General features: G+C 37.9%; 1 protein-coding gene across 4 annotated transcripts in view; it reads right to left on the minus strand.

Annotated features, from left to right (window-relative positions):
* The window catches only part of trpm1b (transient receptor potential cation channel, subfamily M, member 1b), a 31,257-nt gene extending 5,458 nt beyond the window's left edge, over positions 1 to 25,799 (minus strand). For 2 of the 4 annotated variants that reach the window (XM_077516844.1, XM_077516843.1), the window contains exons 1-23: positions 25,635 to 25,799; positions 23,214 to 23,344; positions 15,646 to 15,722; positions 14,275 to 14,470; positions 13,949 to 14,162; positions 12,681 to 12,805; positions 12,438 to 12,609; positions 12,028 to 12,202; positions 10,398 to 10,521; positions 8,289 to 8,361; positions 8,094 to 8,194; positions 6,604 to 6,780; positions 6,301 to 6,435; positions 6,089 to 6,139; positions 5,855 to 5,995; positions 5,745 to 5,774; positions 5,383 to 5,675; positions 3,880 to 4,108; positions 3,664 to 3,795; positions 2,706 to 2,834; positions 2,417 to 2,545; positions 698 to 949; positions 431 to 623 (exon numbers count right to left, since the gene is read on the minus strand). In XM_077516844.1, the coding sequence (XP_077372970.1) occupies positions 431 to 623; positions 698 to 949; positions 2,417 to 2,545; positions 2,706 to 2,834; positions 3,664 to 3,795; positions 3,880 to 4,108; positions 5,383 to 5,675; positions 5,745 to 5,774; positions 5,855 to 5,995; positions 6,089 to 6,139; positions 6,301 to 6,435; positions 6,604 to 6,780; positions 8,094 to 8,194; positions 8,289 to 8,361; positions 10,398 to 10,521; positions 12,028 to 12,202; positions 12,438 to 12,609; positions 12,681 to 12,805; positions 13,949 to 14,162; positions 14,275 to 14,470; positions 15,646 to 15,722; positions 23,214 to 23,285 (3,220 nt within the window). In that variant the 5' untranslated portion in view covers positions 23,286 to 23,344; positions 25,635 to 25,799. Of the gene's footprint in view, positions 1 to 430; positions 624 to 697; positions 950 to 2,416; positions 2,546 to 2,705; positions 2,835 to 3,663; positions 3,796 to 3,879; positions 4,109 to 5,382; positions 5,676 to 5,744; positions 5,775 to 5,854; positions 5,996 to 6,088; positions 6,140 to 6,300; positions 6,436 to 6,603; positions 6,781 to 8,093; positions 8,195 to 8,288; positions 8,362 to 10,397; positions 10,522 to 12,027; positions 12,203 to 12,437; positions 12,610 to 12,680; positions 12,806 to 13,948; positions 14,163 to 14,274; positions 14,471 to 15,645; positions 15,723 to 23,213; positions 23,345 to 25,634 lie in introns of those variants that run through there. The other 2 variants (XM_077516845.1, XR_013282847.1) reach the window with 2 other exon arrangements.
* Between the last annotated feature and the right edge of the window lie 370 nt (positions 25,800 to 26,169).

Consider the following 26,169-nt stretch of genomic DNA (forward strand, 5'->3'; position numbering starts at 1 on the left):
AAATGACATCTTTCCTATGAATTCCCATTTATTGTATTAAAAAAAATGTAGGTAAATCTCAACAAATTAGAGTATCATTTATTTTAGTAGTTAAATTCAATAAATTAGCATTAGAATATAGCCAAGTTTCGTCACAAATCTGTTTAAAACAGTGGGGAAAAGAGTTTTTTGCAACATGGCCCTGGTTGATGACACTACAGTATTCACTGACCACAGCTGTTCAATCAATTTTTATTTATTTGTTGCTATTTTTTCCATATAAATAAATCACACTCTAACAGCGTTGACAACTTTATACATTTACTTGACTAGGTCGCAAGTGTACCTAATATTATGGCCAGTGAGTGTACATTCTACAATAACAAAGCATCACAAGCATGCAACATGAAATTTGTGATCATCTGCCCAGAATCAGGAAACAGAATCTTACTATGAATTCTAGTCTTACGGTCTATCGAGTCGGCAAAAACCTCTCCATAGATCATCCAGTAGGGCATATAGAAAATGTTGCGAGCCAGGCGCCACGTGGGCTCCTCGTCGGGGTGCAGGATGGCTTGGCGGGCCACCCCGAAGCTCATCAGCACCACCAGCATGATGACCACAAAGTACATCATATCGATCATCTAAAAAAAAAAGGACAATCACAAACGCATGTCACACAAACGGAGTGGCTGGGCGGTGACTTTTGGAGACGTACCATCTTTCCGATCATCATCACGTAAGGCCCCAGGTATTTGTTGACGCCGAAGATGTCCAGGACGCGGATGTACCAGAAGATGATGTCGATGCAGTAGATGACTCTGCCGTAGCCCATGTAGGGTTCGTGCTGCAGCCTCAACATGAGGCCCAGCAGGAAGGTGGAGATGGCCACCAGGTCGGTGATGTTCCAGTACTCCTCCAGCCACACGCTGATCTTCTGTTTCAGCTTGCCGGGCTCCGACATCAAAATCTGCACAGGAAACGACATCACCATCTATCTTGTAAAATTGTCTTTTGCTTTTTTCAGCAGGGATGATGTTGGTTCACAGTAAATTTCAAACTTGGAAACAACTTTAATGATGCATAATCACCAGTAGATGGCACTGATGCCCCATTTTAGATATGAGATCAACTAAGGAATGGGAAAAGGAAAAATCTAACTTTTTTTTTTTACTGGTTAAAGAAAAGTGTCTATTTTTCCATTTGGTAGCTTCAGTGTATATAATTGTTAACGGGTGATTACCTACAAAATTATGATACGTTTATGATCAGTTGTAGATAGAAATATACTGTAATATTAAATAGAAAAAGTCAAAATGAACCAAGTCCAAAATCATTGAATTTGTCAAAATGCAAAAATTTGAGGAATACTCCAGTCACTACAGAATATTTTTAGACTCTATCGATTATTCAATCGATTAATTGACTATTCAGATTCATGCGAATTTTTGAATTAAGGTGTCTATTAACCAATCATGAGTCTTTTTCATACTTTGTATATGTACAGTGGTTTAGAAACAAAAAGGTGGGGGTGGGGGATACTATGTTACCAGTTCGGTCATTGTTTACCCAAAGTAAAAACAGATGTTTGCAAATGCCTATTTTAATTCAACATAGATGATAATCAGTCTTCTTTCATGAAGGACTACAGAAATCAGAGAGCAATTACTGTTGATATGCTCAAATCAGCATTTGGACAATTTTAAAGCTCCAAACGATGACTTGATTATTAAAAGAGTAGTTAATTAATTTGACAGCTCTAAAAACAGTATCCAAAACAAGTACCGGTAATCATTTGCTAGGCACCAAATTATAAATCCCCCAGACTTATCTCATTCAAACCCAAAAACATGTAAATACGTTTTTTAATACTTTGTCCTTCACTACCAAATACGTGTAAATACGTTTTTGTTTTTAATTCAAGAGCATAAAAAAGGCTTTGATACAGCTTCTTACATGAAGAGGTGGCTTAAAGCAATAGCAGTTATTATTAAAAAAAAAAAAAATCCAGTAGGTGACAGCATAGTATAAGAAATCAGTCAGGGCCTTGTTGGAACAAGCTCTTTTTGACAGTGTTTTCACCAAGAATGGGAATATTGATGAGTTAGCTATATTCTAATGCTAATTGCTGCAAAATGGAAACAGAGAAAAACAAATGTTTTCCCTGATGATAAAAAAAAAAGAGAAAAAAAAAAGAGTCTAATCTTTCTTTTGGAAGGTTCCATGTTTTTATAGCAATCGAACACAATATTCTATGGGCCTTGCAAAATCAGTCAAAATCCACAATAACAGCCGGGAGCGAACGGGGGTTTTGCTTCAGTGAAAATGGCTGCGAGTGAATGAGTTAATTGCAAACTGATCAGTGGCTCAAATATTTTAATTGAAATCTAGTTTAAGACGAGTTACTGACGAGTTACTACGATTCAATCCAATTTACCTGTCTGACTTTTTCACTGCCGAGTGTAAGGATGTAAGCAATGACAGTCCACTCTTGTAGCGACGGCCATCGTTCCATCTTCACCAGGATGATGTAGTTGTATAACATCAGGTAGGCCAGATAGCATATCTGGAAACGGGATAGGACATTTTAAAGTTTCTTTCAAGATTTTCAAAACAAATTTTTTTTATACTTCATCAACAAAATGCACTGGCCCATCCTTCAATTGTAAAATTCACTCCTGCCATAAGAAATATTGTAATTTATTCCAGCACCGATGAAAACTTACTGTGTTGAACCAAAATTTGGTGAAAGGTGCGTCATAAAACTCAAATAATCTTTTGCCAATGGGGATTTTGCGGACGTTGGCGCTGCCTTCCTCTTCGTCTCCCTTCCGGGAAGTGGCGTCATTGGGGTCCTAGAATGCACAGTAGCATAACATTTGACTTCATGGGAACACTTTTGAGTGATGTTACATTCGCACAGAAAGAGGCTACCCCTGAATGTAAAATGATGCAATTTGTTTTTCTTACAGTGTAGAACCGAGAACCGAATAAATGAATGAAATAGAAAATAAAATACCTGAAAATAAAGCTAAAATGAAATACACTGTATGTGAAAAGGTTCATTTATACGGAAGAGGATTAGGGCCAGTGAAGAGAGAAAAAAAAAAGTTTGGCAGGTTTATGACTATTCTCTCTTTAACGCATTCACTGCCAGCCCAGCAAAAATGCATCATTTGACGTCTTTTTACGTCAATGGCAGTGAATGAGTTAAAATCAGAATTCTGAGAATTCTGACTTTAAAGTGAGAATTCAGAGAATAAAGTCAGAATTTTAACTTTAAAGTAAGAATTCCATCCATCCATCCATCCATCCATCCATCCATCCATCCATCCATCCATCCATCCATCCATCCATCCATTTTCTTGACCGCTTCTTCCTCCCAAGGGTCGCGGGGGGTGCTGGAGCCTATCTCAGCTGGCTTTGGGCAGTAGGCGGGGTACACCCTGGACTGGTTGCCAACCAATCGCAGTAAGGTGAGAATTGTCACTTTAAAATCAGAATTCCGAGAATAAAGTGAGAATTCTCACTTCAAGTGAGAATTGTTACAAGTCAGAATTCTGAGAATAAAGTGACAATCCTGCCAAACTTTTTTTTTTCTCTTTTCACTTGCCCTAATCCTCTTCTGTAGATTGAACCAAAAAAAAAAAAAAAACAGACAGCAGAAAGATCGGCGGTTTGGACCTTGCTAGATTTTGTGTCGTCGTCTTTCTCTTTTCCCTCTTCTTTGCCTCCAGGCACAGCGTAGGAGGCGTCATCCCCGAGACGGAAATCCAGCAGAAGAATCAGCGGAGGAAAAATGATTCCCAAAATGACCTAATGATTCAAAACAAAAACACGATGTGATTGTGAATGAGTGTGTTATTTTTTTTAATTTGTGAAGCTATTGCACGCGAGGACCTTGAGGCCCGGGTTCTTGCCGATCCTCAGGCAGCCCATCCACATGTCGGTGAGCAACATCTGGCTGCAGGTGTGGGCGATGAAGTCTCGCTGCTTGGCGGCCACGGCCAACTTGAGGCAGGTGGAGTTGCTCCAGTTGACCAGCTCGTACGTCAGCAGCTTCATGGCCACCTGCTCGTCGTGCTTGTACGACTGGTCCAGCAGCTCGTAGGCCAGCTGGCCAAACTCTCTAAAGCGAACAACGACGTGATCAACATCGGAAGGTATACATCCGCTCATTTCCGTCATCATTAGGGTGGTGGTCGGATAAGATGGCGCCGGGATTGTATTGTATGATTGTTCGTACAAATTCTAAATGTATCATATTAAGTACAAGACATTTTGAGTCCTCTATTTCATGAGTATGACATTTTTTATCCGATTAAAACCCTAATGTTTACGATCTGACACATGTGTTGCACACATAATCCATTAGAGGGCAGTATCACCCAGCTGATGGCTTTCCCAGCGACCTTGCAAGATCGCCCCAATTGAGAAAGGAGAGACACCTGTACTTATTAATAGTTGGAAATGTTCTGATTTTTGGAAATACTACTATGTTTTATATGTCGGTTTATTATTATATTTTTGACAGTTATAAATGTACAAATTTAAAGCATTGTGACCGGATGTATCAAATATGACACAAACCAAAAGTCATATGTGAAAGTTGATTAAAAAAGGACCAATAAATACTCCATTTACAAGGAATCAGAATTTTCTCTCATGCATTTCCTGGTTCAAGTTTTATAGGGTTAAGGTAAGAAATGCACCCAAATGGCAAGTTTGGGTGTTTGGGTTTCAAATCTGAAACTTGATCATTTCCACATAGTCAATGTTTAGTTGGTGCTAACAGGGATCCCACAGTTACCTTTTAAAAGAGTAACTACTTAATTGCTAGACTTCACTTATCATAAAAAAAAACAAAAAAAACTTTTTTATAAACATATTTAACTGTTAATAATGTAGTGGTAAAACCTGTATTTATAAACAATATATATTATAAAAGTAATTCAAAATTCAGGGCCCTCCTACATTAGTCGCAGCTTCGCTTCACACAACCAGTTGGGACTTTGTAATGTAACATGCTGCGGCTCCAAATGTTTCTTCAAATTTGACCGAGTTTTCCTGTGGGTATTGTTATATTGTCTATCTTCATATATAGCTATATTTTTTGGGTTCAAATAGTTGTTGTTTAAAGGGTTGTAACTACAGCAACATTGTTGCTAGTTCCCTTAGCCTGCCTATTACGTTTTGCATTTTGTGTTAGCATTCAGCTAGCAGACTTTTGTAAATTATGTGCTTTGATTAAATGAATTTTAACTTGAACTTGTAATAAAAAAAAAACCCAAAACATTCGTATTATCCAGCAACTAGCTGAAGAGAGGTTGAAGGTTTCACAAGAAAAAAAAAACACAAATAGGAAGTCCATTTGAACAAATAAAACCAAATCAGGACACCAACTTTGAGTTGTTCTCCAGATCTTGGGAGATGTCGTCCACGAGCTCGCTCTCAGAGCACTCGTGGGCCATGGCCTTGAACAGCTTGCAGGCCACCAGCGCCTTGGCCATGGCCTCTTCGCCGCGCTGCCACAGGAAGAGCGACATCTTCTGGCGCTTCATCAGCACCGCCCACAACATCAACTCGTGGAAGGGATACTTGAAGCGACACACCTCCGGGTCATCCACGTCAATGTCCACCTCTTCCTCCTTTTTCTTTTTCGCCTTTTTCTTGCCTTTCGGACGAGGCTCGTCATCCTACCAAGTAACAACATAAAAAGATGTTTTTCCCATATTCATTTCATTTTATTACATCAACTGCCTCACCTCCATCCCGAGAAGCTTGAGGGCTTTTGGCTGAAATGACAGGAGAGCGCGTGGACGTTAGTTTCAAACAGACAAATCACACAAAGCCATTTTTGATTCATTATGCGCACCCTTTTAAGTCCATACAGAGTATTGTAGAGGTTGCGGAAAGCCTTCCTGGTGTAATTACTCCTGTAAGCTCCACCCATGAGGTACTCCAACACCAAGCCAATGTCAATCAAGGTGATTTGGTAATCTGGGGGAAGGTTTCCCTGCAGAGAAATCGACAAGAGCAGATGAAAAAAAAAAAAAAACACCAAAACTGAACAATATGATAAAAACATCCAGCAAACGGCTTTTAGTACCTTTTTGACATCCCTAACGACTGCATGCAGAGTATTTGCAGGCCCAAGTTTCTATAAGCAGAAAAAAAGCAAGTCCAAAGTTTAGTTTTAGTTTTATCGCGAACTACAATCTCAATTATAAACAAGCTGCTCGCTACAGCCCTTATCAGATCTCCTTTTATTAGCAATTGTATAAAATGACATGTTTGCCTATATTTTCATACGGGCCTCACAGTATTGTATAACTCCTCCAGTCTTGGAATGGTGAGGAAGTGGTGAATGTTGACACCATTCTCCAGAAGCAGCTTGACGAAGTCCACCCTGTCCAGCACCAGAGCATCCATCATGGCTTGTTCCAAAGAATTTACCTGATATAAAAATAAATACATACATAAATAAAGAAATCATCAAATTAAAAAATAAAACATAAAAAATACATAAAAAAACAATAATATAAGTTTATTAATATTTATAAATCAAACAATCCGAGGTGATTTAAAAAAAAATTATAATAAAAAAAAAAAGTCCAGTTTTACCCAACGAATGAGCTCCAACTTGCGTGGATCTGTTTCCTCCGGAGGTTCAGGTTTCGCTTTGCCTTTGCCCTTTCCCTTCTTGCCCCTGTTCTTGTTGCGAGGGGCATTGGCGGGACTCTTCTGCTTCTCTTGGGTCGCGGCCAGCGCGGTTGTCGTGTTGGCGATGGCACCGGCAGGCTGACCAGACAAAGACAAAAAAAAAAAAAAAAAGATTTGGGCACAAGCTAGTAAGGATTAGTTAGTATAAGACAGAACTCCATTGCACTCAGAACTGTTTCTATTATTTTGATCTAGAATGATATTTGAAATTCTCTCCACCTTTTACATGACTGGTTGCTTAAATATTAGCTGGTGACTGTTTTTGTATTTCACCTGTGAAAATTGCATTTGCTGATAATATATCACTCCCTCCATCTCTCCCCCTCTAAAACGCATGGGTGTTTGTGTGTGATATGCAGTGTTGGGAACGTTATTTTATAAAATTTGTTAATACTCATTACTTGCCCAAAAAGTAAGAGTTAGTATTTGAATTACAGTACTCCATAATAAAAGTAACTTGTTACCAGGTAAAGTAACTACTTTTCATTACTTTAAATTTCTTTTTATATAATTTGGATTTTTAATTTTTTATATTATTGTTTTATATTTTATATTATTTCTATACATTTCTTTTTATATCATATAATTTGGATTTTTATTTTTTAAAATTACTTTAAATTTTATATTATTACTATAGATTTACTATAAATTACTGTAAATTTCTTTTTATATCAAGTAATTTGGATTTTTAATTTTTTATATTATTATTTTATATATATTATATTATTACTATATTTTTTATATTAAATCATTTGGATTTTAAATTTTTTTATATTATTGTTTTACATTTTATATTATTACTATAAAATTCTTTTTGTATCAAATAATTTGGATTTTTCATTTTTATATTATTGTTTTATATTTTATATTATTACTGTATTATATTTTTATTTTTTATATCTGAAATAAAACTGATGTCCAGGCTTTAGGCTTTATTAATTTTGTGTCAATATTTATGTCACACAATTGTCTTACTCCATAACAGATATATACAGTATATGTACACACAAGTATATATATATACATAGAAATTAGTTTTGTTGTTCCCATAAAAAAGATCCATGTTATATATAATAATAATAATAATAATAATAATAATAATATATCACAATTTAGTATTTTTACTTAATTTTCTACTTCTGATATTTCAAATTTCTAGTTTCTGATTGCAAAACGGCCACTAGAGCATCATTGTGAGTACCTACTTCCGATACCTTAAAATAAGGCTGGGATGGACACCGATATCAATACCTGGTATCGGTACTCGCCCATCCCTAATATATGCCTGTATATTAAAAATAACATGCCACATTTGTTGTCAACACTTTAAACTTGCAATGCATTATGCGTAATGCCGACTTGACCCTCATTGTGGGCCGTGCGCCACTCACAGGTAAATTATGCCCGTAGACAAAGATGTGATTGCGAGCAATGTCCACTCGGTTCCAGGCCAGAGCCAAACTGAGCTGGTCGGCCGCTGAAGCGTTCGTCCCTGATGAAGACACAAACAAAATATATACAGACGCCAGAAAAGGACGAGGCAACGTGTGGTGTACCGTCGCAAGATATGTTGCTGGTGAAAGTACCTTTTAACAAAGCGGTAAGAATGGCCATTTCTATATCTTGTTGACCCTCAGAACCCATTCGAAAAACAGTGATCTATTTGTGAGGAAGAAGCAAAGAAAATTTTGAAGAGAAAAAAAAAAAAGAAAAAAAAAAAAGATGGCCGCTGAGGGGGATGTTGGATGTAATGACTTGATTACATTCAAATGAATGGAATTTGGGTTGCAAAGTGGTGGAACATTTCCAGATACTTTCACTTGAGAGTTTAATAGTGATACACTTTCAACTTTAGTAAGAATTTCCAGTTGAGATTCTAACCAGGAACTCTGTGACTGTGAGGTAGACTTACTAACCATACTCTACTACTCTCAATAAATTACTGTGCAAAGGTCTTAGTTAGGTACTAGCTTGAATGTTTTGATGACCCCAATATAGATAGACCGTTGTGTTTTTTTCAGGGCGGATACCGATGCCGATTATTAGTAGTCAAGGAGGCTGATATTCATTTTCAGTAAGAGGGGGAAATATTGACATCAAAATGTTTTAAAAATACAAATGCCAATCTTGATTCGGTTGTAATGTCTTACAGCATGATTATTGAACTTTTTTTTTTTTCCAGACTTTTCAAAATGTTTTTTTTTTAAATCATAGACAATTGCCATCCTTTTAAATTTCAAACAAAACGTTCAGGGATCCACCAAAGTTATCAATACGTCTTAAGATAAATGGAAACGTAAGCAAGTAAATATCATAGCTCTCTATAGTTTCCTACAGTAAATATTTTTGACCAAATCTTAAAACTTTCACATTTCTTTGTTTTAATGTCGAACAAAAGCAAATGCTCCAGAAGTTTCCCAGGGTCAGTATAGCATCTCTTATAATATAAAGCAAACTGAAAATTAAATAGCTCCCTGAGATTATAATGGTTTTAGATTTACCTTATATCGGCCATCAGATGTTAAAAAAGGCTGATACCGATATTCATCAAAATGCCCAACATCGGCACCGATAATATGCCTGGTCTATCCCTAATTTGCAATTATTTTGTCACAGCAAAATCTCTGATTGAACTCTGAATCCTGAGTGATGGCCATTATAACAAATTATACTATTTTTTTTTCGGAATTTTGCAACCCCAAATGAAAACAAGCACATGTGATGTGTGGTGACCTGCACTTGACCTTTGCAGTGCAAGCAGCCCATTTCGACAAAAGACTTAAAAACTTGATGGCATCACATGAATGTGTCATATGTGCATTTGAGCCTAATGGGATTAGGCTGGCATGACATCATGGTCATGGAGATGTGAAATGCAAATTTGGTGAATGTTGCCGAGTGTTCCATCACTGAATATTCTGTGTTTTTATTTATTTATTTTTTTTGCCAGCTGCTCACTCTGGATGCATTTAGGATGAAGAGATTACGCTACAGCACCAGACAGATTCACCTGTAGGTCATGAAACTTTTAAACAAAGAGCATACATTTTATTCAAAGTTGTCACTGTCTGGGTCTCATGACATAAAATATTACGAAAAAAAAAGCTTGCTATGATGATCTATGAAAAAAAAAAAAAAAAGCCAGTTTAAGTTGCTTATCTGGGTGTGCGAGGGCATTAGGTGGTCTAATATGTGAGAGTGATAGCACTCTGGGCTGAGAGAAACCCGGCTAAGGATTATGCCGATGGATCTTCCATCTGTGTTGTGTAGTGCATGCTTAGTGTGACTTTTCCCATTCAAATGTTACCGAGTGTGCAGATTAAAAGAATCCCATCACTTTATTCCAAGTGATGCCGCTTCATTGATTCACCAAGCGGACACTTTGGAGGAACACTTTTGGGATTAAAGTGCTTTCTCTTTGCACTTTGTGCACAAGTTGACACTGAGGGTCGCCACTTTGCAACCTTTGGCTTTGATGCGTGAGGATGATGCGGATTATTCCACATGAGCACGGCGAGGAGGAGAAATGACAAGCAGGTGGTGGGGATTATGTTGATTCAATATGTTAATTGAAAAAACACACATGAGCGGATGAATGAGCATGGAGACCAAATGATTGATGTACATTTTTTTTATTGGGGCGCACATCACTTTCAAACGACATTTCAAAAGAACGGTTTTATGGCCTTACTCACCAGCTCCCTCTTCTTCATGCACTCCATCACCATGAGCAGGATTTGCTGCGATTGGCTCTTGCTGTAGTTGAATGTCTTCTGAATGGTCACCAGGAGTTGGTCTCGCACGTCGTCGTTGACAAGCCTGGAGGAGGAGGAGGAGGAGGAGATCCAAGTTTGGGGTGCACGTTTTCAAAACTAAACCTTGTTTAGGTCTTTCTTTACCTTTGTTTAACCTTTATTTTATTTATTTATCATTTAAAACAAACTATTGTTGCACTTTCTTAAAAATAAAAGCTTATTCATGTTTCATTTCAATTGTCATTAAAACTGGCCCATTTACACAAAAGCATTTCATTTTTTTTTTTTTTTTTGAGTGCCCAAACTATGGTCTGGGGGCCATTTTTGGTCCTCCATCCATTTTGTTGCGGCTTGCAGCATAAATCCAAATTAACAATTGGCCATGCAGTTTGCCTGTACTACTAGTCTCGGGACTAAAACTAGGACAGTTAATATTTCTATTAGGCCCATTAGGCCCGTTTTATATAGAGTTTTTCTACATTTACAAAAATAGACAAAACAAAATTTCTTTTCATAACGCCCCAATGAATAAAGATAATTCAGATACAGCAGCAAATAGCAGGAATTGCGATTGCTCCAAATCAAGTCCATTTTAGCACAGATTGCTCTTGAATTTAATTCTTGGGGGGTGGGGGTGGGGGAGCCCTATATGGTTTGCTTTACTGCCTAACTACATTTTAGATAAAAAAAGAAAAAAATCCATGTCACTATCTGGTAATTTTTTCTATTTTTCTGAGTGCACACGTGGGTGTTATTTGAGCAAATTATTGACCAATCCAAAGAGCTGAAAATGGTTTGCTCTCTTTGAGCAAAAATGCCATTTTTGGGGTCTACTTAAAAGTGATAATCTTGGATAATCTTGGATGGGATATATAAAAACAATAATTATTGTAGCATATTACAAATTATTGAACTGGTCCTGCAGGTAACCATAACTACTGTGTTCCCTCGTTTATCGCGGGTGTTACGTTGCAAAAACTACCTGCGAAATGGAAATCCGCGTTTTGGAAAAAAAAAAAAAAAAAAAAAAAAAAAAAAAAAAATTCCCTTTAATTATATATATTTTTTCATTTACTATATATGTTTTTTCGTTTTGGTATGATTTTTACTTTTTTTATAAATGCTTTTTCATTCTTTATAAATATGTTTTTATTTACATTCATTTTTTTCCCATTAAAAGTATGTTCTGTTTCGTTTTTTTGTTTTTTTTAAATTTACTTATTACAGTGTACAGCACAGTATATATTTTTTTTATTTATTATATGTTTTTCATTTTGGTATGATTTTTAGTTTATTATGAATGCTTTTTCATTTACAGTGATTTTTTTCCATTAAAAGTATTTTATTTATTTATTTATTTTTTTAATGTACTTGTTATATAGCACAGTATATATTTTGTATCTCCGGAATGTAATGTCGTGAAGCGACGGGACAGACACTGTTTCTCGTCGAGACGAATCTGTGGATGCCGTACGTCCCTGGTAGGCGTCGAGAGATACGCAACAGCGAGGCCGTGAAAGATGAACGAGGGAACACTGTACATTGTGACACCCCTCAGGTAAAGACTCACCCTCCGTCCTCTGAGAACTTATGCGCAAAAGAAATAATGTCAGAGGCGCGGCCGCTGCCGTCGCACACCACCACCGGAATGGGAGGCTCGTCTCGCAGGCTCTCCAGTGCGATGGAGATAACGTTCGGACCTCCTTCCACGATCAGACACACAAGAGGGACACCCTGGCCCAGACCTGAAGGACACACCAAAAATAGTCAATGCATTTTTTTTCCAATGCTGATGTGGGGACACAGAAAACACGCAAGGGGGAGAGCGAGTGAAGTCTGTGGTGACAGCTGAGCATCCCTTTGCTGTCCCTGCCTTATCTGAGCTCCAGGCATAGGATGACAAAGGGAAGCCCATGGGTCACAGAAGAAGCTCTCCGTCCACGAATACGGGGCGATCAAACCGGATTACTCGTCACTTACGGGTGTTGATCTTCTGCAGCGAGATGTGCTTCTCCAGCAGGCGGCGCAGTTTGACCTCGGAGCCGTACTTGCCGCAGGTGCCGTTGTCGGTCAGGATGAAGTGAGAGTGGCTGTTGTTGAGCACGGCCAGCTTGCTCAGCGGGTTGGCCATCGTCTGGTATGGTCTGGTCACCTGAAAGGCGACGCTTTCATCAGCTGCTTTTTCGATGAAGGGTAACCGTTGTTTCGGCTTTGCACGCTCACATCTTTCCCAATGAGGTCCTCTTTGTTCTCCAGGATGCCCCACGGGGCGATCCCGATTGCACATACTTTCCCTCGTGACTTGGACGAATGGTCTTTCAAGGCGTCTCCCACATGACGGATCACGCCTAAGGAAAACATGTTGTTGCCTTAGGAAAATGTCAGGGTACAATAGCAAGCAAAAATATAAAAAAATAAACAAACATATTTGGCATTTTGACAAATATCGGCATTGGCCTTTTTTTACGAACCTGAAGGCCAATAAAAGCTGGTACCTCACTGAGCGATGAATGCTTGCAATGGTAGCAAATTTATGGTTTTCATCCGGATTTGTAAGATTTTCACAGTTCTTACTTGTTGCAGACATTTTGAACATATTTAGACAATTTTTCACTGTTTGCGAAAAACTTTTTACCCTTTACAAACCCAGACAAAAAAAAAACTAATTAGCTACATTCACATGCATTTGTCGCTCAGTGACATTAAAATTTCTACTTTATAAAAAAAAATTAAGATGACACTGGGAACTCCCTACACTTTTTATTTTTAAAAATAAAAAAAAAGGTAAAAATTAAGAAATGATGTTGAAATTTTTGATAACTGTATTTACAGTAGAAAACTTTTACTATTTATGTGCTTAGTTTTTAATTAGCTTAACACGTGTTGCTGACCCTCGAAGCTCCCTGCAATTTTTTTTATCATTTTAAACAAAGCTGTCAATTGGTTATGTTTCAAATGAAAAAAATAAAAATAAATACAAAAAAATATTATATATATATATATATATATGCAAATGAATATCGGCTCGAAATATTGGTTAGCGGTCTCCTTTACTACTAATCTGTACCAGTATCTGCCTTGAAAAAACCATATCGGTCTATCACAAGTATGAGAAGGTGGATAGACAGGAAGAGCATTTAACTACTCAGCCTGTCATTATACATCACTGGCATAGATAGATGGGCAAAGATGCACAAGTTGTTGTTAGAAGATGAGAACATTTGTACCAGTTTAGCCAAAGGGGATAATTTCCTCAGTGAAGCTATCATAGAAGTAGTAAGATGTAACATTCACGATGAATTGCGCCCTCAAAAAGCTCTTAATTGTAATGTTTAAACCTGTCACAATGGGTCAGTCTCCCCCCCGTCCCAGTCAGGAAATTGCAGAAGCATTATGTAATAACAGTTGAGTGCAGGGTTAATCTCCTAATGGCACTAATAGTTATTTGTTAAGTGAACAGCAAATGGAATTATTGCGGTGGCCGTCCTCACCTGTGTTGACTCCACCCGTGAAGATCCAAGCACCCGTGGTGACGGCGGCTTTAATCAGGCCTTTGCCGAAAACCTGCTTGAGTTTGGGCTGGAGGTCGAAGTTCTGGAGGCCCCCGTGCACCGAGATGAGCAACGTGGGCAGCTCCAGCTGCCAGTCCTTCACCATCAGATGCAGCAGGTTGTCTGGTTTGGTGTCGTAGGAGACTCGGATGTACTAGCGCGGAGAGGACGCGAGACGCCGTGAGATTCCAGATTAAAATAAATCTTTTGACGTCTTTTGACGTCATTGGCAGTGAATGAGTTTAGAGGCAGTTCCTTTCTCTCACCATGGCCTTGTTGATGAAGCCTCCGCCCTGGAACTCGATCACGCCGAAAGAGTCCGTCGGGTAGGTCCTGGTGTGCTTGATCACACTCCATTTGTCCTTGTGGGTGTCGATCTGCACGAGCTGGTGGGCTTCCTCCAGAGAGTTGGCGCCGGGCGGGATGGCTACGTGCTGCGTGGTCAGCTGACCGCACGAACATCTAAACGCAATGCATCGATAAATGGTGTTAGATTAGGATTAGCATTTTGGGGATTGAGTAGTTTTTAACCACGGAGGGGAGGGTACATTCTGGACTAAGCTACTTTCATGGAACGGTTTTGGCCTGGAATATGTGACAGAAATGTTGAACAAAAAAACATAAAGCAAACTCTGATCAATTCGTAGAGTCTAGAGTTCAAAGTAAACATGGTGAAGCGGCATTTAGCTGTTATGCTGCACACAAATGAATTAATCTGCCAGCACAGTGAAATCAGTACTGAGTGTAAATGCTTTTAAAGCCAGGTTAATTTTCCCCCCTTACTTTAATTTTTTAAATGAATTCCACAGTGTGGTTCAGATATATTGTGCGCTTTTGCAGTTACAACTTGTGGTTTTAGGTATACATGTACTACACATTTCTTGTTTGATCTACAGCCCAATGTTGGGGTACATGATGGGCTAGTCCAGTTTTTACTTGCCATGAGGAAGCTTAAAGGAATACTTGATTCATTGAGCCATTTTCAGCAGTAAAAAAAATAATATATTCTCCAGATTAAATTTGTGATGACTTCATTATTTTTCTTGTACAATAAATACCTTTAAAAACCAAATTTTCCACTTGCTGTCACCTGTGCTGAGGAAATAGAGCATGACCAATCATGGCTCACCTGTTTTCTGGGTTTGGTCAGCAAATTGAGCCATGACTGGTCATTACCTGCCTTCAGCACAGGTGATGTCATCTTCAGTCGACAACAAGTGGCACAATTAGACTTTAAAGGTATTTACGATTCATGAAAAATAATTATCACATTAATTATAGATAAAAAAATATCTTCAGTTGAAAATGGCTCAGTGAGTCAATTATCCCTTTAAGGTAAATTCTGAACAAGAGTAGTTCAGTCCACACCCTAAACTTAGACCCAAGTTGTTAGTACTCACCACCAGTTTTGGCAAAATTTAAAAAAAATTAAGAATAATAAAACAGAAAATAGAGATAAATGTTAACTCACCAAAAACAATTTTATATATATATATATATATATATATATATATATATATATATATATTTTTTTTTTAATATCTTTTAGCCAAGAAACTATTTCAATAAAACACAATACATCCAACTCTTTCTTCTTCCTACAAATTGATAATCCATATTTAGAAAACCACAATTACCTGGTGACGTCCTTGGTGGGAAAGATGTGAATGCATTCCCTTTTCAGAAACGTCCTCTCAATCCAAACTCGCTGCGCCTGAGAAGAAAAAACGGAAAAAAACAAAGCGTTTGCATCACTCTTTTGTCACGGCAGAAGCGGGCCGCCGAGATTCATCGCACAAAAGCAGTCGGCCGCACACTGCGTCCCAAAAGCGCTTCTCCTCTGATGCCTTTCCAGCCGGGAGCAGAAAATAACCTGAGTTGAGCGAAAACAATTCTGCGCCATTGTCGAGATTGAATGACTAATTAAAAGTAGAGCGACGGGACCTCCGCTTTCCAGGAAAGAGTTGGCAGCAGCAGTGAAAACAGTTGAAAAACAGGAACTTTGTTTTCATCGCTTCATTAGCTTCAACAATTTTCCTGCAGTTATTTTTTCTTTGTTCGTTTCAACTTTTAAGATCATGTGAGCGTGACTGAAAGACACGACTAATGGATTCTTACGGATGCCTTGTGATTTGGAATCACGAGTGCTGCTACTATTCTGTTTTGATCCCAGCAAAAGGCCCTTGGCAAAGAATGTAGACTATTAGAATAATATATTTATTTAGTCGTTACTTTTATATATTTTCTTTATCTATTGTTTACATTTTTTCCCCCCTTTATTCTCATTGAATATTTGATGATTAAATGAATACATTACAATAGCTACGACCAGTAATGGTTGGCTTTTTAAAAACAAAAAAACATTTTTTAACCAATTTTTTTTTTTTCCCCGTCAAAACAATGTACTGCTGAAAAACAATTACTTCAACAAAATGGTTAAAAGCAAATAATTGTAATAAATTTAAATCACATATTAGTTTTTTGCCTCTCAGTGTGGATGATTCAATAAATCAACCTGCTGCTCACTCACAAATAAATTCACTTTCTAGCAAAGCTTTCTATTTTTGCCCCTACATTATAGCAGTTATTTTACATTTTAAAGCATTGCAGTCGTTCCACTTACATAAAAACTTTTGATCCGAGTGTGCAGAGTCGCCAGCGAGCTGGAGCTGGAAGTTGCTGCTGCTGCAGCAGCAGCCTCACTGAATCCCACAGGACATGACACTTGTTCACTTTATGAGGGCCAGCTAATATGATGAGCATGTGAGCGGGCTCTTTGTTCGGCCCAAGTCTCATGACTCCAGTTCAAGGTAATCCTTTTGGGAGTCCCATGACCCCCTTCCCCATGCCCACGGGGTATTTTCACCCGGCACAATAAATCCACTTTGATAAGCGGCCCCTAATCTCCCAATTTGCTCAAACTCTTTTCTTGGCGTTGCCCCTCGCAGCGGTGTGGAAGACGACGTTTTGTTTGTGCGCCACGACGACTCGATGTTAGCGGACTTTTCATTTAGAATTAGAAACAAGGTCCTACTTTAAAGCATCCCGTCACCGCCATCATTTCCAGCTACTTTTGATTTCAACCCAAATTTGCATAATTGAGAGAATTGGATGCAGGCATTCTTTTGGAGGGCGCCTCGTTAAGACATGACTGCTCTCCAGCTGGGGGCAAGGTCGGCTAATACTAATTGCAGTTAATCTCTATTTCCACCGCATTCTGGCGGTGGAAAAGATAACGCCAAACGGCCGCCGCTATATCTTCATGTCAGTCATATTTGGCAATTTTGGGGGTTATTGTTTGTATGTTGATAAATGACAGCATAAAAGTGTGTGAATTATAACTATTTCAAGTTATCAAGGGCTTTGTGGTGCTTGCTTAAATAAGCAGATGAAGACATTAGCTGAGCTGGAAGTTAGCAAGCACACATTTCCTTACGTGAAATGGTTGTACCAGCATTTCCTTTTATGGTTGAACACTTGGGAGTCAGTGTGGGGAAAAAAAAAGTTGTGGGAGGCTTGAAAAGACAAATTGAAATGTCCCTATCTAGACACATTTTGGTCGCGCTCTGGGGGCCGTTTTTAATTATAGAAAAGGAAAACAAAAGGCATTTTCAGAGCGTTTTGGCCGACGTGACGCAGTTGCTTCAGCGTACTTAAACTCATTAAGCCCGGGCCGTGAAAACTCCAAGCAGCTGCCTCGCTACAGCTGCCTCCGAGCGCTTAGCGAAAAAACCTTGAAGATTTGGATATGCTAGCGGATCACATTGTGTCACACGGGGAAAATTAACGAGAATTAAGACAAGCCTCGGCACAATAAACAGCATTCATTCCAAACATGCGGCAGTGAGGAAACAGCAAGCACAACAAGATAATGGAGCATTGTGGGTGGATGGAAATTTCACTACATTTCTTATGAGCACTTTGGAAATGACAGTTTCACCAAAAGTATTCATTCACACTCTGGCAACATTTGGAGTATAATTTATTTTATTGTTGTTTTAATTCAAGACATAGGTATAGTGTTTACTGGAGCAACAACCACCCCGGGGCAGCAAATAGAATGAAAACAGCAGAGGCCCCAGAATTGAACCCTGTGGAACGCCATACATTCCGTCACAAATCAATTCATATTGCATATATTCACCTGACCACTTACTTTTTTCTTCCTCGACATAGTATGAAGGGATTGCAATCATAAAGAAATAGCACGACATACCACATCACAAAGCCACAAGTTGACTGCTGAGCGCACCAATTTCCCCGCAGCACAGATAAGTCAAACAATGTAGCTTGAGCAACTGAAACCAATGATGTATGACCAAATTACTGGAGTCAGGTGCGTGACTTGACAACCATCGAACACCTGAAAATGACTCACTGAACACCTGTTGTTCGATCAAATCCACAAGTTGAAAAATAATGGAAAAAGAAGCTCTTAAACCTTTTAGAAATTGAATTCTGGTTACTTCTAAAGGAATCTACTATAGGCCACGTTTCCTAATATTTGTCACTTTAGGGCCACGTACATAATATCAGAAGGCTGCAAGGGCCACATCATGTTATGAAGAGAATTGTGTTTAATCCGAAATAATTTTGTATATCTAGAGAAAATGCTACAGTATATAAACCAAATTATTTGTAATAGTGGAACCTATTTTTTCGACACCCTCCCTTCTTACTTTGACGAGCTCCAAACATTGTTTTTTTTTAACTGTCAAATGCCATTTTTAGTATATATGGATGGGGCCGCAAATAGCCGTATACCATTAAACAAAAATGGCAACAAAAAAAAAGTACACAGTGTACTGCAATAATGCTGATCTTGTCAGTGTAAAATGTGAGCTTGTGTACTTGAACACAAAGCTGTATTACTGTTATATAAATAGCAACAGATAACTAATCTAATGAGTCATACAACTATGATTTATTTGCTTGTCATTATGGCAGATGAAGGACCTGCCACAAAAACACAACAATTTTTTTGACCAACTGAGTGAAAATGGATTACATTGCTACAATGTCAGCTGAAAATTGGAATATTTATGTGTTGACAGAGACCACTTCTGGACATGGAAGTTTTAAAATGAGAATTGACAATCCCTTTTCAATAATTAGACTGTCGTCAATATTCTGCTATACTCGCCTTTGTGTGCTGCGGTCACATGGGCCAGGTCTCCTGACCCGCAGCTTAGCAAGAAAGGAGATCACAGCCAATTTGTTCCACTGCAGCGACAATCCCGCTTAACATATCACAAAAAACGCAAGAATTGAGTAAAAATGGTTCAGGAGTTTCCTTGTTCTGTTCAGTGAAGAATGTTTGTGTAAAAGTGACACTGACAGATCCGCGAGTATCCTGTGAATGGAGTGAAAAGGAGAATAAGCACAAGTTGAATTTGGTCATAAAGGATTTGGGGGTCCTGTGTGGAATGTGATGTCACCAAGGTTGAAGATAAAAGCCACTAATTGCTTGGTTTTGCCGCTCAACAGCGGCGTGGTTGGAGTTTGATGCGGCGTGAAGGGAAGGAAACCCGTGTGGAATCATTTTACTGTTTAAGGAATATCTCAGAGGCACGTTGGATCCCATGAGGGCCGAATAAAAAGCCGCCTTTCTCCGGCTTGCGCTTGACTAGGGGGGATCGGGGGGGGTGGGGGTGGGGTGGCATTTGCCCCACGAGATACGGCCTCGATCTCGTGGTAGACAAATTTGCGTTAACTGTGAACGTTTTCACTCGCTGTAAATGCGCTCGATTGTCATCCTGGGTTTGAAAATCCAGTTAGCCATCACATGAGTGCAACATGTCACTGATTAGCCTCGCCAGTGGACGCGGTCATGGGACACGTTTTAAAGAGGCTACTCCCCCAGGAATGTTGCAGCCAAGACAACTACTTCACAGATAGGAAATTATTAGTTTTTTTAAAGTTTTTTTAAATTTGCTGAGATGGTTATGGCTTCATGATTTAACATAATACAGTCTGAACTTGCCAAATTTGTGATTTGTTCAAAACTATCTTTTCAACAATTTGTTATTTCATCAACATAATTCTTAGGTTAATCAAATACTCTTTACAAAAGGTGTCAAACTAAAGGTGAAATGTGACATTCCATGCAATTTAATGCTGCCACCCATTTTACCCCCCTTGACTCAATTCAAAACTAGGGAGTTATCCATCCATCTGTTTCTGTAGTGCTCATCATCATAAACATACATTTTGTACAATTATCAAGTTTGACCAATGATTAGTGTTTCCACAGTGTGGAATCCACACTGAACATTAGGGATGTAACGATAATGGCAAATGGCACTTCATTTATATAGCGCTTTTCCACCTTTAAGGACCTCAAAGCGCTTTACATTTTTGACTACCCATTCACCTACTGATGACGCAGCATCAGGAGCAATTGAGGGTTCAGTATCTTGCTCAAGGATACTTCGACGTGGTCACAATCGCCTGGGATCGAACCCACAACCTCTGGGTTGGGAGATGACCAGCGTATGGTGGTCTTATTGCCCTTAGGTCCCCTAAGGGCATCACCTGTGATGCCATGATGCTTCTTTAGGTCCCCTAAGGGCAATAAGGGCAATATTGTGATATCGTGATATTAAAACTTCCACAATATCGCCATGTTCACAATATTTAAAAGGAACACATCTGTTAAAAAAAGTCAGCTTGATTTCCATTTGTGCAGTTCTAGCACCCTCTAGTGGCTTGTTTATTAGTGTAATTTCATTTTCATTAGGGATGTTTTGGCCTTCTATGTTTAAAATCTATGCTAATTGTCAGATGAAGGGGAACCTGATTTGCTTGTGAAGCGATCAATGCGTGCTTGCATTAGCAAGTAAGTGCCTCAATATTGTTATTAGAGATTGTAAGTGGTTTATTTGCATTGCTGTTGTGCACAAAAGCACAATATTGTTTGTTTGTTTTTTAATTATGAGCTTTTTTTTTAACAATATTGTGATATTTAAATATCAAAATTAAAATATTCATGAGATGAAAAATACAATCCTGATTTTAGGAAAAAAATTATTTTTATTTATTTTATTTTATTTATTTTTGACGTTTATTTAAACAAAGTGAAATATTTTATTTACAGTAAGCAAGTAAGTAGTTTACAATCATACAAAATAGATAAATAAATACTCTTAGTTTTTTGCCTTATAATGTGTATCATTTCATTCAGACACAGAGAGGCAAATGTTACAAATTAAAAACAATATTTAAAAACATTAACATAGTTGTGCGACCGCCAACGTTGATTAGTCCTAATGCTGACCTCTGGCCTAAAGGCATCAGCTCTCTGCTGACTTGGGCCTGACACAGTCATGTGATCTCCTTAGTACAATAGGCAATTGTGGATCCTTTAAAAAAAAAAAAAAAAAATCAGTGCATTCTTACAACAAAATATGGAATGGGAAATTGAAGTCATTTCAAAGAGCTCCAACTTGAGGCTCGGTGATATTAGTTATTAGTTTTGCAACAGCCGAGCCGTAAAGCTGACGCCGTTCTTTCGCGAAAGGTCACACAGATCAGCTAGGCCCAGCTTATGCGCTGACTCACATGTGATCTTATGAAACAGATCGTGTTTGTTAAGACAGGATCACATCGTTCAAAAACAACGTGTAGAAAAAAGATAGTATTCAGTTTTGTTCCATTAAATGAACAATTATGCTCATTATTTATTATTGCAGTTGTGTAGAACTTCACTGCACTCCACTGTGGTCAAATCGAGGTTTAATGACCAATCACGCTCACCAGTTTTCTCAAGCTGAGCCGTGATTGGTCGTTACCTGAGCAACTGTGATGTCATTTTCAGTCGACAGCAAATGGCAAAATGGCCGCCCTCCTGAGATGTATAAAAAAACAGGTGGCTATTACTGCTTAGCTCAAATTCCACAAATGCAATATTAAACAGAATGCTGAGTTTAGTGGAGCCACATACAATATATTACTGTAAAGAAAATGTTTAGGTTGACCTCTCCTTAAAAAAAACAAAAAATGCCACCATGGTGATATGCTGATTGCACTAGTCTAAATCCTTGGGAATACAAATAGTGAGCACAGAACATGTGAAATACATAATTCATGACATTTAGTTGTTGAATGTATGAAAAGATCAAAATGAACTCTTGATATCCTGACAAATTTATGAGTTAGCCCACACGATAATTTAGCTGGAACGTTACGTGATGTAATAATTTCAAGAAAATTGCCAATTGTGATATTTTACAATTTGAAAGCTCCATTTGAAGAAAAAAAAAGCCTCATTCCTTTTCTGCTTGACAAAGTTCTTAATGTATATTTAAATCATAATGCTTTGTAGATATGATATAAGTTTAATGAATGGCTGAAAGAATTGCATTACCCATTAAATTGCTCAATAAGATCAGGCATACACATTTTCATTATTATTATTCATTAGAGTACTTAAAAAATATATTGCTGTAACAATGTGTTGTGGCAATAAAGGATAAAAAATAAAACAAAAACAAAAAAACAAAGTAATAATTGTGATAATAAATCTAAATGTTAATTTCTAGTTTACTTCTTTAAAAAACAAACACATGCAGCACAACTTGTATTTTTTCCTCCCTTAAAAAAATAAAAAATAAAAAATAAAAAAATCATGTAAACTAAAGATCTGGCAAACATTTTTAAGGTTTACTGGCAAATTTATTTTAGTCTTTTAGTGACATTTAGTCAGAAAAAAAATATAAATAAATTCTTGCCAATGTTCTTGATTTTAAATGATTATTTCACAGACTCGATGCTTGTACCACAATCCCGGAATACACCCCAGCCTGAGCTGGGCACACATAAATGATAAACCTCAATGGTTGCTTTCAAGGACGTATTAATCGGAGTGTTAATCACATGAAAGCAGACTTTATAAAAACATATCACAGGACTTTAATCTGCCGTGCTGGCCATACTGGGCCATTATGCAGGATTAAAGCAGCGGGCGGCTCTTGCTTGAAGCCCGCTCAGCTCTTAACAGTATGCTTGCACGGTCCGGTTTGCGGCACACAACATGCAAATACCAAATACATGCTGCGTATCGTAAGCAGGCCTGAAATATGATTGGTTGGGACGTGGATGCATGTGATGAAACAAGAGCATTTCTTATATGTCAAAGTGAACAACAATGTCTCTTATTTAGTCACTTAAAACACTTCCAGATCCAACTTAATCAAAAGTTTCCTACCTTCTGTGAGCCAGACGTGCTGCGTTTGAGGGAGGTCCTCTTGAAGGTGCCACTGGGGCCCTTGGGGTCCATGCTGAAGATGTCGGTAGCGGCTCCGAGAAGTCAAGGCCAACATCAGCGCCAGAGAGCCACTGTGAAAGCAAGGCGGCACAAACTATAGTCACAATTGTCTGAGCGCTTCTTCTCCCCTCAACTGGGCTCAGTGCCGACTGACAAGACACACATCCCGAGCGGGGATATAAATCACTCGATGGCATACTTGACACATAGACCCTTTTCCTCTGCCGCGCATCCCGTAATCAGGATTAATGCGGCCGGCAGTCGCCGAGTCTAATGGAGAGAGCTTTATTAAATGGTTATTGAAGGTAAATCTACTTTCGCACACCACAAGCCCCCAAAAAAAGGCTTAGCGCAACCATGCAAGCTGTGAAGCAGTAGTTAGCGGGCCGAGAGGCAAAGGTTGTCCCAGGACGGAAAATTCGAGGACGAGACGCTCTCAGTGGCAAGACAGGCCAGGACATACTGAGCTCAATTGTTCCTTACCAGCTTTATATATATATATATATATATATATATATATATATATATATATATATATATATATATATATATAAAGTCTGAAAATAACACTCACACAACTGAAGACAACAAGAAGCTACACTTTGTCGAACTGTGAACAATTCTTCCCAAAAAATAAATAAAAAGGCTTCATTGCTTCAAGCTGTCTTATTAACTTACCCAGTTTAAGTTTTCTGATGAACTAAACATAAAAGAAGAAGATCTACAAGTTGCTGTATTTAAAATAACCACATGACTTTGCTTTAGGAACGTCCGCTAGCTTAATGCTAATACAAAATAGATGGGCTAGCGAAGAACGTCCATTCAGAGTTTTATTTTATAACTGATGACTGAATGTTGACATGTCGTTATTTTGTGTAAAGACAATTTTGTAATGCAATGCACCTTACTCGGTGAAAAAAAAACAGTGCTGTATTAATTTTACCTTTGACTAGCATAGAAACCAGGCAGATTTTCAAACGACATTTCATCACATTTTGTAATCAAAATAAATCTCACAAATCAGATTACAACAACCCAAAGTCCATTGCTTTTCAATGAGCGGAGAGCGTCATTTCACCGAGTTAGACCGCCATTTTGACTTGTGATGTAATTGTGACAATGCTTTATCGTTAAATTTGAATGACATAAAAAAAATAAAAGAAAATAAAAATAAAATAAACTGTGTTTTGCCTGATCACACAACTTATAAATTCTGACCGGTTTGGTAAATTTATGAACATGCCTATATTATTTATCCTCTGTGAAACTCGAATATTACTCCAGATTTGGAATCAGTTGTGAAGCTCTTCATTGTGAGTCTATATTATACTGCCCCCTGGTGGCCATGCTGCGCACAACAGATGAAGCACAAGTTACGCTGAGGCTGTAAAAGATTACTGAAAAGGCATTTCAATTCATTTCAGTAAGGGGATGATAACTTGAGATACAAGTGTTATCGTTTACACAATACACATCGTTTAATTATGCTCAAAGAACATAATTAAACTTAAGTTAAGGCACCACTGGATTTTACTCCTCTCACCTAACAGGCACAATGTAGCAGCAATGGCTCTGAATATGAAACATAGACAGTTACATTAAACTATAATAATTATTTCATTAATACCTAAATACAGCTTTTATCAGTTTACCTAATGTTGGTTAAATTACATAACATTATGTGTTTGTTTTCACTATTCAAGAGAATTAAAATTAAGACAAAAAGACTTTGTATCTGCTAAAATGGAGTGCAATTGTGAATCTCATCGAAATTTGAATTTATATTCCTTTTGTAAGTCTATAACGACATAGAAGGTATTTCCCCCAAAAAGTAACACATTGCAAATAAATTGGAGCTTCATGTTGGACTAAAAAAAAAAAAAAAAAAAAATCTCTCTTTTTTTTTTTTAATCAGCTATTTATTCATGTTGCCCATTCATGTGATATTGAATCAGCCTTGCATGCAACCTATTACATCTAAAACTATTTTATGCAACAACTCCCTCTATTGGATGGTAGCTGCAACTGTTACGATTTTTCTTCTAAACTTGACCTTCACAAATTCCATGTCCATTGCCCGTTTTGTATATTGTTGTGATTATATTGTTAGGTATGCTTTTCAACACGTTTTTGTTTTTGTTTTTTTGTAACTAATTCATCTATTTCATGCTCACTACGTTGGATAAACACTAATTCATTCAGTCCTCCTTTGATTGAGAATGAATAATTCACTTGATGGAGCTGTCAGTAGCAATATCAATTTAAAGTCATGTAAAGATAGCACTTCCAGGATTCTGATGAGCCAAAAGATACAGTAGGCTACTAACGCACAACATTCTGCATCACACACGCAAACGTTACCTGATATGGGAAGAGTGTCAGACACATTCCTCCGGTGGTTGAATCCTAATGATAGAGAGAGAACTTCATTTTCAACAACAACAACAACAACAACTCCCGCGGAAAGTACTTCAACACAGCCATGTGTACGGACAGCCTTTTGTAATGGATAATACCTCCATTCTCTGCGTAAGCAAACACTAAAGAGGCTTTATCGTCGGTTAGTAGCTTTGAATTTATAAGCTGACATTATTTAACACTTCAAACGAGATGATGAATGAAGGGAGACAGACACTCATAACATTTACCCTTTCCTGAATTTGTCAAAGATAATTCAAGCATTATTTAATTCCAATATCCAGAGTTTTCTTTCTTTGTTTTTATTTTTTTAAATAATTAAAACAGGCCCAGATTTCACACAGTGTAACTAAAGTATATTTGTGCCTGAATTCAGACGAGATCATCATTATGTCATCATTTTTGCTCTATAAAAATGGATGCCTAGGCTAAAAAAAAAAAGGTTGGGAAACTCAACTTTGACCACACGATGGCGCTC

Source organism: Festucalex cinctus, chromosome 3 (assembly GCF_051991245.1).
Source record: "Festucalex cinctus isolate MCC-2025b chromosome 3, RoL_Fcin_1.0, whole genome shotgun sequence".
In the NCBI taxonomy this organism is placed as follows: Eukaryota; Metazoa; Chordata; class Actinopteri; order Syngnathiformes; family Syngnathidae; genus Festucalex; species Festucalex cinctus.